The sequence below is a fragment of the Cynara cardunculus genome (assembly GCF_001531365.2).
Source record: "Cynara cardunculus var. scolymus isolate 2C chromosome LG 12, CcrdV1, whole genome shotgun sequence".
In the NCBI taxonomy this organism is placed as follows: Eukaryota; Viridiplantae; Streptophyta; class Magnoliopsida; order Asterales; family Asteraceae; genus Cynara; species Cynara cardunculus.
Genome location: NC_037539.1, coordinates 26,091,365 through 26,106,252, shown reverse-complemented (window position 1 = coordinate 26,106,252; position 14,888 = coordinate 26,091,365). Strand labels below are relative to the sequence as shown.

The window sequence follows — 14,888 nt, the reverse complement described above, 5'->3', positions numbered from 1 at the left end:
CAAAATGAAGTCATTTATTTAATATCATAAAATGTAAGTCCGTGACCCCTGGATGCCGAAGGCGTCCTTGGGGTAATCTCGTAGTTCCTACGGGGTGGAGATGATGGGGTCGGTCCATGGATTTTCCTTCCTTTTGCCGCATTTTTTTGTATGAATGGAACATTTTTCTATAAATCTCTATCTAAAAAAAATATCTAATAGAAATATGCAGAAATATAAATATAGAAATACCATAACTAACAGAAATAACACGAATAAATAAATTATATTTGACTCTGCCTCTTCAAGTGACTCAATAAGATAGACTGGTATCAGTATCTATTAAAAGTGTACAAATAGCATTTAACTTGTAAGAGTACTCATGAATATGTGGATTTATATGATTGATAATATCACAAATATTATTTTATCTCTAGTAATGTCTTTTATTTATGTTGCTTTGAATGATTGATGATATCACAAATGTTATTTTATCTCTAACAACGTCTTTTATTTTAGAAAAAAATGTTTAATCAAAATATTAATCATAAAGGTTATTTTGATTTGTTTTAACATTAAAAATATAATTAAGTTTAAATTGTTAAATATACTTGGGGGTATAAAATAAAAATTAGAAAAGTAAAGGATGTAATAGATATATGAAAAGTTTAAAAGTAACAAATTATACAAATTATAGGAGTTAAAATGAAATTATGTAAATGGTTAGAAATGAAAATATAAATTTGTTGTTCTTAGTGCTAGTAGTGTAAGGGGTATGAAAATTTTAATAGGTTCATGTAGGATGGGGTATGAATAAAATTTACCGATGAACAATGCTAACACAATTTACATAAATAAATTTTATTAAATTAATGGTAATGATTAAATAATAACTAATATTCATTTTTTTATTATATTTGAACTTGTGTTATATAATTTTATTTTATTTTTAATTGTCAAGTTTTATATTTTAATAATTAAATTACAAATAATTATATTAATATTAATAAATGAATTTTGATCAATTATAAATGATTAAAACATGTAAGACTAAATGACAAATTTCGTCCATATGGTTATACATAAGTTATGGAGTGAGTCAATCTTGTTACGGATTAGGATGCTTGACCCAACTCCTTTTAACTTTCATTGTTAACTCACTCACATGTCGCTCACTTAAGGGATACTTTACAATTAGTTTGTTGGGATTTTTTAATGTATAAGTTATAAAGCTTAGGTGTAGGTATAAAAACATTTAAGAAAACAAAAACAAACCCTAAAATTACAAAAACAAAAATGAAACCCGGTTTGGACACGAGGCAGCAAGCGCTGTGGGCGGAGCAGCAAGCGCTAATTCCCAAGCTCCCATTGGTCCCCACCGCCGATGGTTCCTCTCCCCCTAATCTGGTCTTCCTACCTTTTCTTCACTTGATTTCACCTTCAAACTCCGACCATCTTCTATAACTCTTGATCTCCACGACGAACCTCGGGATGGAAAACCTAACCCCCCTCCGCTTACCATGACATAACCCTTGTTTTGTCTTCCTTTGATTTCTTGTTCGAGCTCCGACAACCCACCAACCAACATAGAAGAATCAAGGTACCACGATGTGGTTTTTGGTTCCAATATCAACATCGACCAAGTGAGGCTTTGAACCAGAGACAACATCGAGGTAGGTTAGGGTTAAAACTGCATTTTCTGTCTGAGTCGCATATATAGTGGTTCTATTTTTTACTTGATTTCTCGAAAATATTCCATGGAACTCGGTCATGTTTTTGTTGTTGTGATAATTGATGAAAGTTCTCTCTATGAAGATTCTTCCATAGGTTAGGGTTATTTGCTTAGGCTCTTCTCCACTTCTCTTGCTATTGTGTTTTCCTCGTTAATAGAGGGTTTTGTTGATTTTGTTCTTCCAAAATGGGTTTTATTGTTGATTTTGTAATGGATTTTTGTTATTGATTTTGTTCTTCAAAGGTAGGTTATCTTATGATTTGCTTTTAAAACATCGGCTATGTTCTTAACTTTGTTATTCAACAAAGGGTATTGTTCTTGATTTTATATGATACTTTATGGCTGGAAAAGCTGACCCACGTGGCCGTAGAAAGGGGCGGGCCGGAAAACAGGAGGGACAATGATGTTTGAGGGTTTTAGTTTAGATTTTTTTTAGCTTTACAAACTTGTACAAACAACATTGAAACTTGTACAACAAAAAATACTAAAGAAAATGGATGAAATGAGAAAAATGCGCGTTACGTGAGAGGTTTAATGACAACATATCTTATGGAATTAAGGCAAGGGTATCAATTTGTAATACAAATGAAACTTTAGTGAAGGTTCGTGCAATTATTTCATTTAGAGACTCAATCCATAATTTTCTTATAACCACAAGGATGAAAATTGTAATTTACTCTATCAAATTACTAAATATAATAGTTTTGAAAAATGATTGGGATTGCATTGGCGAGGATCATCTAATACTGTTAAATCTTATGAAAAAATTCTTACCAAAAATTGGAAAATAATCTTATTTTGTACCGAAAAGAACAAATTTCATATCGATGCCAACCCAGCCGATGGAAAATTATACAATAAAAGAAATCAAATTAAAGGGTAAAAGAAAAGGTTAACTTGTTTGTTTGCCGTTCGTTAGGGTTGGTTGTGACCCTGGTGGTGGTGTTAGGAGGAAAGAGAAATATTATACAAGTTTTAGACAGGCAAACAACAAATAGAGAGAGAGAACAAGAATCTATCCCCCTTCTTTCAGATGGTCGAAAAGAGGGTCTTCCTCTGAGATCATCTTGAAAAGGGCGGTCAAGAATTATTCATACTTCTTGATTCTTTTCATTTTCAAGAATCTATTCAATTCCATTTTATGTTACAATTTTTCGATTTCAAGCTTGTGAAGGTTTATTCATTGCCAATCTCATCATCATTGACATAATCATCATCTTGTTCTTCATCTTTACATTTTCTTTTCACCAACATTTTATCTAAAAAGATTGTTTAGAATATATTTTCATACACAAGATATAGATATCAATATAAAGGATAGACAAGTGATATAATTCCGACTTCCCGTTGTGACCTCATTTCTGGTAAGTTTTACCATTTGTTTGTTATTTTTCATCAATATTTGATCCTCATTTCCTTTATAATTGATTTCTTGGTGTGAGGCTATTCTTCTACCATTTCTTTTTGATTGTTTTTGGTTTTTGACATTTGACATGTAAAGTAAACACAATATTTGTTAAGTGTTCTGCTATATTTGAGATTTCCCATTTCAGCTTCCAAGTGAATCTCTTCAAGATATAATGTTTCCTAGATTGTGTTAGGTAATTGAATTTTAACAAAAAGATTGGAAAAACCCATTAAAATATGAGGAAGCCCCATTTGATTACTAACTTGAAGAGGGCTCTTGGTGATTTTGTATTCATTGTAATCTAGGTTCTTCATAGGAGCATAATTTGTTTGTTCGATCTATAAGGTGTTGCTTTATTGAGTGAGTACTCCATAGTCTGAATAATTTATTACTGATCAGAAGAAGGTTTGTTGCGAAATAAAGCTGGCGCCTTCTGATAGCCTTTGGTACTGGGGCGGAGTGTTGGCAGGAACAACTGCTGCCTCCACCATCACAACATATCAGTGCAATGGGGGCTAGGTGGACAACATGTGGAATCCAGTGTTCTTGTTTCCCACTTTTGATTCTTGTTCTAGCTCATGGGTGTTCTTCCCTGAATCTCGAGGGTATGTTCTTCCATATTTTTCGAATTTCAGGAATGAAAAGTCATTTTATGATCTATTTACACAAGCATTAATTAGTTATTTTAGCTAGTGAAGTTAAGTATACGAAAGTATGTGTTTCAATTGTTCTATTCCATTTATGAAACCAAAATGCAGGATTGGCATTGTTGGATTTTCAAGCAAGAGTTTCTCATGATCCATATGGGGCCTTTGTGAGTTGGGATGTCGAGGACCATAATCCGTGCTCATGGTCTCATGTTCACTGTGTCTTTGGTCATGTGCAAGCGCTGTAAGTCCACCGAAGTTTATCTATTAAATATTCAGTTATATGTGATTTACTTTGTATATGACTATCTTTTTATGTAGATCATATGCTCCCTTTATCTAAGATCATTGCAACAATTTGAATTACAAAATATTTCATAATAATTGCTAACATGTCGTCATTTGTGAGGTTATAAGTTATCTTTTCATTCGTTATGATCATCAACAGTCATTTGATTGTATCAATTTGACCCACAATATTGTCTTTATTTTGTGATTACAAAAAGGGTAATTACATACACTAAACCAACAAATGAAACAATATTCATTGAACTATATCCTCAGTGAAAAATGATATAGTTATTTTGTGATAGAGGGAGTAAAATACAAGCAACTCCAATCTTGAATGAACATGTTTTAATACATTTACATGCCTTTTTCTTGAAGTGATCTCAAAGGGCTATCTTTGGAAGGTGTCCTTGCACCCGAGTTAGGGAATCTCACTCACTTGAGACGTCTGTAAGTGTTGATCTTCTGTTTCAGTTTTTAGGTTTTGTTTACTTACATTCCATTATTAAACTATTGTAAGTTCAAGTGCTTATGACAATGCCATTAGTTCCATATCCATGGGATTCATCACATTATTAATATGTATTTCATTGGTGCGACTATACCATTTCCGAGCTACTTTCTACTACAGTTAATGTGACTATACCTTTTAGTTGCCCATCCCAAGTCATCGTGAAAGTCTTCATAATATTGATTTCAATACATCCGCTAATATGTAAGGGTATTCGACCAAGGTTTTACAATGATATTAATGTAGTTTTCAAAAAATTTATTGAAGGGAGAGCTAATTTTGTTGACCTTGAAAGATGTTCTAACTTTGTATTTTATCAGCATCCTCTCAGATAACCATTTTTCTGGAGTTCTTCCCAAGGAGCTTGGTGAGCTCAATAGATTGGAGGTACTGGACTTGAGGGATAATAACTTGATTGGAAGTATTCCACCAGAGATAGGAAGGATGCAATCACTAACATTTTTGTAAGTGTTGTAACTTATGAAATGTAAAAAATGTTACTCTTGTTAGTTGCTATATTGAACTTTTTGATTGAAAAAAATAAAAGTTTCATCTAAAAGTACTAGTACTATGAACAGAAAATGATTTGGAATAAATTAAAAAAAGAAAAAAAGCATACAGTGTTCACAAAAATTGGGAAATACAAAGTCAAAAGGTCAATATTTTTTTTTTGTTGTAAAGGTGTCCGAGCCAAAGCCCGACTAATCCCCGGCAAATTTGGAGGCTAAACATGGCCCCACTTAAATGTCGCCAACACTCCCCTCCCAGGGCTCGAACTTGGGTTCATGACTATGTCATGCCCAAGCATTTACCACTAGGCTGGAAGGTCTTTGACAAAGGTCAATACCATTGGATAAAGAAATCATGCTTTTCTTCTTTGTTTGTAGAGTACTTGATTTTCCTTTCCTTTCATCCAATTCTAATGTGTAGCTGAGTAAATTAGTAATGGATTATGAGTTTTGTTGGATCCTTCAAGAGTACAAATTTCACTTTCAATTTTGAGAAAAAAAAAGTCAATTTTTTTTTTACATTTGACGTTGTAATTGATACCAATTGAATTTCTATGTAATATATATGGCAATGACATATTTATAAATGGTTATAGAGAATCAAATCTCTAAAATTTCCTAATCTAAATTATTTTCTTTTTAATCTAATTCCATAACACTCTCCTCAAGCTAGAGCATATATATTGATCATGCCTCACTTGTTACAAATGTGTCAATATGAGCCCCATACACCACTTTTGTAAAAATGTCTTCCAATTGATCTTCTGTGGGAGCATATCTTGTTGTAGTTGATCTTTCTACAATCTTGTCTCAAACGAAATGAAAATCAATTTCGATATGTTTAGTTCGCTCGTGAAAAACAAGATTTTAAGTAATATGAAGGGTTGTATCATTATCAAACCAAAGCTTTGCTGGAAGTGCAAGTGCATAACCAATTTTCATAAGTAGTTGATGTCCCCATATGATCTCACATACTGAGTCATCATTGCCCTATATTTTGATCCAACCATCGAGTGAGATACCACATTTTGGTTCTTACTTCTCCATGAAACCAAATTTCGTCCAACAAACACACATTATAAACTAAGGTGAAGCCATAATCTGCATCTAAAAAAAGCTTCAATTAGACCAGTGAAACCATAAAAAAATACTCGATCCGACACACTTCTATGGTAGTGAAGGATTTTTTTTCTACAAGAACCTAAAGTTTAATTGTTGGAGCGGATATGAATCGACTGACAACACTAACTGCAAATGAGATGTTAGGCGGTGTTACTATAAGGTAATTAGTTTTCCAACAAGCCAACTGTACATCTCTAGGTCATAAAATGGTTCCCCATCATCTTTTCTTAGGTGTACATTAGAAGTTAGTATGATGCTACATGGTTTAGCTCCCAACTTTCCTATTTCATTTAAAAGATCAAGGACATACTTCCTTTGAGATAAGAAAACCCCTATTTAGTTCCTCATGATCTCTACTCCAAGGAAATATTTTACTGGTCCTAAATCCTTTATCTAGAATTGAGTTTGAAGAAATGTTTTAAGTTCTGATTTGCCTCAATTGCCACTTCCAGTAATTACAATATCATCAATGTAAAATACAAATGAAATCACATCATTTTTAGACAACTTGTAGAACATTGTATGATCAGACTTACATTTATGCATTCCATATTTTAAGATAACTTGACTGAATTTGCCAAATCATGCTCAAGGACTTCGTTTCAAACGATACAAGGATTTCTAGAGTTGACATACTTTCCCATACTCCCACTAAGTAACAAACCTCAGTTGTTGCTCCATATATACTTTTTGCTGAAGAAAACCATAAAGGAAAACATTTTCGAGCTGATGCAAAGGCTAATCAAAACTAGCTACCAAAGAGAAAATAGGTCAAATAGAAGTTAGTTTAGCAATAGAGGGAAAGTGTTGGATTAGTGAGCTCCACACAATTGAGTGTATCCTTTGGCAACAAGACGAGCTTTAAGACATGCTATAAATCTATCTTCTTGAAATTTAAATGCGAACACCCATTTACATTTGATTGCCTTTTTGTTAGCTAGGTAAATCTACCAATGTACATATACCATTATGAGTAAGGGCATTCATTTCCTCAATCATAGCAGCATGCCATCCAGAATGAGCGTACTTTAGCACCAATTTTAGGATTGGAATATAGTCCATTTTGGCAATGAAGGAACAAGAAGAGGCATATAGTTGATTATGAAAAATAAATGAAGCAATGGGATACGTACAAGCATGTTTACCTTTTCTAAGGGCAATAGATATAACTGGTGATAGTGGAATAAGCATACTCGGAAGATCATCTGACCAAGAGCATGATAAAGGATTGGGATTTGTGGTAGAATGATGTTCCCTTTGATAAACTTGAACAACAGGTGGTTGCTTAGGATGTTATATATGATAAGAAAGAGGTGTGCAAAGGAACTCTACAAACAACTCAGGAGTTGGTGTATGACAAGGTATCACATAGATTAACAAATCATCATCCTTCTCTTAGGAATTGGTGGTGGACATAAGGAAGAATGGAGTATTTTCCAGAAAAGTAATATCTCGAGAACTTATATAATGATTAAGTGTAGAGTTGAAATAATGTTACCCTTTTTGGAGACGACGATAGCCTATGAAGATACATTTTATAGATTTTGAATCAAGCTACATGATATGAGGTCTATTGTCATGGATGAAGCAAGTACTACCAAAGATATTAGGTTCCATAGGAAACACATATTTTACTGGCAGAAGTACTAAAAATGGAACATTACCAACAAGGATTAGTGAAGGCATCCAATTTATTAGAAAACAAGCTGTTGAAAAAACACTAGTCTGGAAACGTTTTGGAACGACCCTTTGAAAAAAGAAGTACTCGAGCAACCTCAAAAAGGTGTCAACTTTTTCTTTCAGCAACTCCATTTTGAGTTGGGATGTCAACACTAGATGACTCATGAAGAATTTCATGTTGGGTCATGTAAGATTGAAAAGTTGCAGATAGATATTCTTTGGCATTATCACTAGGCGGAATCTGAACGGAAACACCAACTATGTATTTCTTTCAACATGGGAAGAACAAAAATGTGCAAAAACTTCATATTGATTTTTCATCAAATAAAGCCAAGTATCATGACAGTAATCATCAAGAAAGGTAATAAAATACTTAGAACTTGCTTTGAACGTAACAAGACATGAACCCCAAACATCAGAATGAACTAACTTAAAGGGGGAATGTAGCCTACTCATTGACTCTAGGACTTAAATGAGAACAACGAAGTTTTGAAAACAATAGTCAAACTCTAAAGATGACAAATGAGAAACTCGAGGACATAGTTTTTTTCAAAATTTGGAGATATAGATGACTTAATGAACAATGCATCTCGAATAGAGATAATGATAGCTTTGAGCATATGAAGGACCTAGGTGTTTGAAGTTCAAATATGTAGAGGCTATTATATTCCCGTTCTTTACCGAGGATCTACTTCATCATAAGATCCTGAAAAACACAATGATCAATACAGAGGATAAGGAAATAGAAGGTGTAATGTTAATGGTGACAGATTCAAGATTTTGTGAGGTAGTCCCATTAGTGATTGTGACATGAGAAGATGAAGAATGGGTGTGCAATTCAGAAAAGAGACTAGGGTTAACTGGTCATGTGTTCCAAAAAATCAAAATCAATGCCCTATATAAGACATTGGATAGATTTACTTGTCTTGGCAAAGGTAGTTGTCTTGGTTTTCAAGGATATTGTAAGTTGAGCATCTTCATCAGTAGAGATAGTGATAGTATTCTCATAACCGGAAGCAACATGCTCAAAGGGGTTCCTTTGATCTTTTGCCAAAAGTTTCTTGCATGTGTGTTTGGTATGCTGCTTGGTATGCCGCTTGATACGCCGCTTCTTGTGGCAATAATAGCACTCAACATCATTAGTCTCTTAACATGGGACTCAACAATCCAGTCACTATGACTTTCTTGAGCATATTTCAATGTTTATGGCCAACACAATATCCACCACAAAAACCACCATGAGATCCCCTCCCCCCACAACTAATGAGAGTACAATTGTGTTGGCTAGGTTACGTAGATTGAAGGTCCTCATTATGGATATTCCAACAAGTGTTTCTTGAAGAGAGGGAATGGTTGACTCGTTCAAAAATTGGGATCGAAGAGCCTCAAATTTTGGTGTTTGGTCGGTCAGAGAACGCATCATGGTTATTTGCTCCCGTTGGTTTTGCATAACTTTCACATAAGCACACTGAGTAGGAGAAGAACATTGAGATCCTCATAGATTTTCCTGAACTCCATAGTGGTCAATGACCGATCTTCTTGCTTCCCCCCATGAAAAGATTTACACACATTATAAATACGCGATATATTGTTTTGCCCGAAATATATAAAATTCAAATAATCCATTAATTCTTTAACATACTCACAATGATTAATCAATGGAGTAACAAATGTCTCAATAGAGTTCCTAATTTGTAGAACAATCTGGCTCATCTTGTAACCGCCACCCTTTAGTATCGTTGGTGGGAAGCTCAGAGGTTAGATGACAATCCTTACCAGTACTCTCAAATACACACAATTAATCTTACTCCATTCATAAGTTGAAGTCCTTGAGTTTGTTATCAATAATCCGAGTTGCGATCGGCATTATATCAACCATAGTCAATTTCTTGGTCATGATTTCAAAGACAACAAATCTTGAAGCAACAATGTGAACTGATCCCAGTAGAAGCCCAAACAGAAGAATCAAATAGGTAATGAGACTAATAACCCAAAAAACTGAAGCTTGTCAAAACAAAAATCAGATGGTGGCAATGGACTGGGTTGGAACGACAATGGTGTGAAAAACACGTTAGAAAAGTTCCCTTGTGTGATTTCTCGCGTCAGCGCAATGGCAGAGGTCAACAACGGTTGGTGGCACAACATACGCGGCCAAGAAGGTCTGACTTGACCTACGGTGGTTGTGAGACCTGACAAGAAGAGAGATGGTACCCTAATTTAGCCCTTACCGTAATGTTTTTTTTTTCAAAAGAGGATTTGGTTAGTTTTGATACCAAGTAATTGATGCCAATTCAATTTCTATGTAATTTATAATACAATGATATCTATTTATACATGGTTATAGAGATTCAAATCTCCATAATTTTCTAATCACAGGAGATATTGTTTTCCCTTTTTTAAGCTTAATTCCATAAGAGAGGTCAGAGTTATTACTTTCAAGACTCAAAATTGACCTGGATTCAACAAATTTAGCAACAAGTTATATTTGCATTTGCTATATTTTCCAATTTGGCTATCAAATGTTTCTTGAAAATGTATACATTCGTAATGCAATTGAAGCTGAAAAATGTGTCCATATGACTCAATTGTGGAATGTCTGGTTTAAAAACATGATTTATATAAATGTAGACAGATACTATTGATGACACACAAAAAAAGGTTAAATTTGGTTTCCTTAATGCTTCCACAGGTTACTTTATAACAACAATCTTGAAGGAACCATTCCCCCGGAAATCGAGAGCCTCAATTTGCTCTACGAGTTGCAATACAATCATAACTTCACATTCGGTGTAACAGATGCAATTGGAAATTTAAACAGGAAACTCGGGCGCTGGTAAGAAATTTCAAATTTTATAGACGATAGTAATTATTTGCTAAATCTCATCTGAATTTGATTATGGTATGTATGCCACTTATGTTGACATATTATGACAGTATCTGGCAGGGCGGTTCTAATCATCTTAGGAATACAGATTCTCTTCTATCCCCATTTAAAGAAACTGTTATAAATTACCTCAAGCCGTTCCAACCGTAAGGAAGAAACATAGTTTTAAGCTCATCCCTTTCTGATGGAATATGAATATTCTGTTATCATATTTTTTCTGTTTCTCTTGAATTTCAGGTTTAGCAAGGGCATTTTAGACAATTCGTATGCTAATGAAGAAAGTAAGTTTGCATAACTTGATCAGATTTAGAGCATTAATATTGCATTATGTATGCACATACGTAGGTACGGTTATATGAACTATTCAACTTCAGTCTTTCTTAAAAGATAAAGACTTAAACCTTTCTATATGACTGTACAATTATATTTAATTCGTGATAACAGATGGAAAGATTGATATAAAAAATAATATGAAGATGACCAAAACACCTGAACAAGATCTCTCTTTGGCAACCATTGACTATCAAATACTAAAAGGATCTCAATTGACAATGACCCAAAATGTGTTTATGGAATCATCAAATAATGCTTTATATAGTTTTTGTTGTCACAAAATGATTCTGAATTCATGGTCATATTCGTGGGAATTTGAAAGGGAACTAAGAATTACTTGAATCTAGAAACTCAACAAAAAAATAAGAATCTTCCAAATTCTTAGGTGCATATAGCACAAGGTATTTGGACATAGGATGCATTCGATCATCTGTTTCTTTTGTTCTGAAATCCTGAATTATCAACAAATATTGTTCAAAATTGAGAATACACATAATAGAAGTCACAACTGTGTTACGGAGATGTTTAAACCAAAAATTTCCGTTCCAAGATTACTTCCCGTTCATTGTGTAACTTTTATGCCTGAAATAGTTCGAAATGTACACATTGATGGAACCCTTACAAGCCGTAAGCTAGCCGAGGAGCCTGCAAATCTAGTATCTGCATCTTCTTCTCGGGATAAGTCTGCAAGAAATTACATCATTGCTCTTCCTAGTAGCAGAAGTAGTGGATCTTTCCCTGCTGTCGGAAGGGAAAAGATTAAAATCTCAGATAGCCCATCTGGATCACCTGGAACTCCCACGTCAGAAAGTGAAAGTAATTCAGATTTGTTGAAGATCATGATTGGAGTATCTTGTGGAGCTTTCCTACTAATCACTGCTCTAGCTCTATTTCTCTACAGAAGATTTTCAGTTGTGAAGACCATGGGTCCATGGAGGCCTGGGCTTAGTAAACAACTGCAGAAAGCATTTGTTACTGGTAATTTTCATCCTTAATAATTATTAATATAGATGAAAATTTTAAAATCTGTAAGTAATAACTGGAATGACTATTTTTTGAAAGTTATAGTCATTAAGATTAATGCTATATATTCCACTGAATGCAAATGATTGAATGCCATTTTGGTGAAAATTTGGTGATCTTATATTGTACTTCAAGGGTTAAAGTTTGTCAGATAAGAGCTCTGGTTGTAATCCTCAATTTGTTATCAATATACAAATGTCGAGGTCTCCTATGGATGTATGTTATCACATAGATGGTGGAACTGTGTTAAATCATTGTGTCATTCATTTGCTTTACGTTACATTTATGATATTGTGATAGTGTTAAGATTACCTTGGTTTGTGAGTTTTGAAAACACGGGGATCCTATTTGTATTCCATTGTTGATTGTTGTGGGTTTATAGGATCATTTCATAAATTGGGAGTTTGGTAAATCTTGTGATAGACACAAGTATTCGTCCCAATAGTCATATATGCGCATGGTTTGGACAGAAAGTAGTAACATGGGTTCCTTAAAAGCGCAGGCATTCCTAAACTAGATCGAGCAGAGCTAGAAACAGCATGTGAGGATTTCAGCAACATTATCGAGACAATGACAGGTTGTACGCTATATAAAGGGACATTATCAAATGGAGTTGAGATTTGCGTTGCTTCAACGACCATCACTACACTCAAGGATTGGTCAAAACATGCAGAAAAAGAGTTTCACAAGAAGGTTGGCTTGTTTTGAGTTCTTTCAAACTTATTTAGACAACGAACTAGTAAATAACTCAACTGCGTTGAATTTTTTTAGATTGACACGTTATCACGCGTGAACCACAAAAACTTTGTTAACCTTATTGGTTATTGTGAAGAGGATGAACCATTTGCTAGAATGATGGTATTTGAGTACGCTCCAAGTGGCTCACTCTCGGAACATCTACATGGTAATCATCTTCATGGTTTTGACATTGCACATATAGTGAATGGAATCATCATTTACACATACAACTTGGTTTTCTTCTTTTATTTTCAGTTCAAATGCTTGAACATCTTGACTGGAGTTCGAGGATGAGAATTATTATGGGAGTTGCATATTGTCTCCAGTGCCTGCATGAGTTGAGTCCTCCTGTGGTGCATATACATCTGAATTCAAAAATGATCTATTTAACCGATGATAATGCTGCCAAAGTAAGCTTTTATTCTGGGACAGTTAGAGCGATCGTCCTTCTTGAGCCATTGTACTTGGCATTTTTACGTAAACAAATCATGATTCTTTTCGAATATGAAAAGAAAAGAAACTGCAGTTCGAGAGCATGAGCAAATTTAGACAAAAGTTGGTCGTTCTTGCACTTAAATATTCCCACAATTTGTCAAAAAAAAACCTCACTCATTTAAGCTGTAGTATATATCTCTTTTATCACTTTTACAAGAATATTCTCGTTAGTTTGCAAGAACTACAAAAATCGAATGGAAAATCTGAAAAATCTTTAGAAGAAACTTTTGGTTCACATCTCGATGATTTCCCAGGTTGCAGATATGAGTTTTTGGAGAGAGTTTGAATCGAAAGCGAAGAGACCAGAGGGAAATGAGTCTATGCAGCGATCGCCTGCTGATAAGGAGACAAACATATACAGCTTCGGTGTTTTTTTGCTTGAAATCATATCTGGGAAGCATCCTTATTCGGACAAACAAGAGCCTCTTGTAACTTGGGTAAGCTAAAAAAACCTTCTTGCACCATAACATAACAAAATCGGCCTTAGAGGACATTAACTATGTGTAAATGTCCTGATAGAGTGTATTATAGAACTAAACAAATGTTGGTTCTATATAAGGGTGCTACAATAGGATGTTAGGACATATATGAATATCATGTTAGGACATATATGAATATCCTTATAAGTTTTATCGGACATTTCTGATATTAAAATGTTATATTATTTTTTTATAGGATACTTTTAAGAAGTACTTGTCTTATGAGCACGTGTGTTATATATGTGGCACTTGCTTTTATTAACACACATTTTGCAAATAATGTCCTATAACTAAAAGAACGCTTTATTTTAAAATGGTCATAAAAAGTTTTCAAGAGACCCAAAATAGTCCTGTTAATTTATACATATTTGACTTCCTATATAGCCGATTTTATTGTAATGTTGCTTATCATAAATCATCTCTGGCAAGAATAACTGATGGTTGTTATTGTTTTCCCAGGCCAAAGATTTTCTTACCAACAAGCAAAACATCAACCATATAATTGATCCAAGATTAAAGTCTTTCAAGCAGAACGAACTTGAGGTTGTGTGCAAAATCATTCAAGATTGCATCCAAAAGGATGCTAGCAAGAGACCAACAATAAACGAAATAGTTCCAAAACTTCGGGAAGTTCTCATGATTTCACCCGAGCAAGCAACCCCTAGACTCTCTCCACTCTGGTGGGCTGAACTCGAGCTTCTATCAGAAGAATCATCATAAAAAACATTGTAATGATAGAAATCAAGAAAAAAACATATATTTCCTGTTGTTATTCTGTAAATGTGATATAATAACAGACTTTCTCTAAAGTCTTTGAGTTCTCTCATGTTTACATTTTTTAGTATATAATATTTATATACGACAAATTAAATTGTTGGCTTGATTTGTCTACAAACTATATTTGAAACAATGGAAATTCTATTATTGGGTGATTGATTTGTTCTTGATAATTATTATTGTGATATTAAATTTAAGAATTTAAATAAGTATAAATGGAGAAGTTGAAATACAAAAGACAAGCCAAGAACAAAATCTTTATAATAAAGAGCAAAAAGATTCT

The 14,888-nt window shown here is 33.9% G+C and overlaps 1 protein-coding gene across 1 annotated transcript; it reads left to right on the top strand.

Moving 5' to 3' along the window:
* The first annotated feature begins 3,624 nt into the window (after positions 1 to 3,624).
* LOC112523660 (protein MALE DISCOVERER 1-like) lies at positions 3,625 to 14,548 on the top strand. The gene is made up of 14 exons (XM_025133347.1): positions 3,625 to 3,724; positions 3,878 to 4,010; positions 4,433 to 4,504; positions 4,886 to 5,029; positions 10,566 to 10,709; positions 10,811 to 10,906; positions 10,998 to 11,041; positions 11,685 to 11,775; positions 11,845 to 12,071; positions 12,619 to 12,809; positions 12,888 to 13,020; positions 13,110 to 13,264; positions 13,604 to 13,786; positions 14,288 to 14,548. The coding sequence occupies exons 1-14, from the start codon at positions 3,628 to 3,630 to the stop codon at positions 14,546 to 14,548; spliced, it is 1,971 nt and encodes a 656-aa protein (XP_024989115.1). The 5' UTR covers positions 3,625 to 3,627.
* Positions 14,549 to 14,888: the final 340 nt, after the last annotated feature.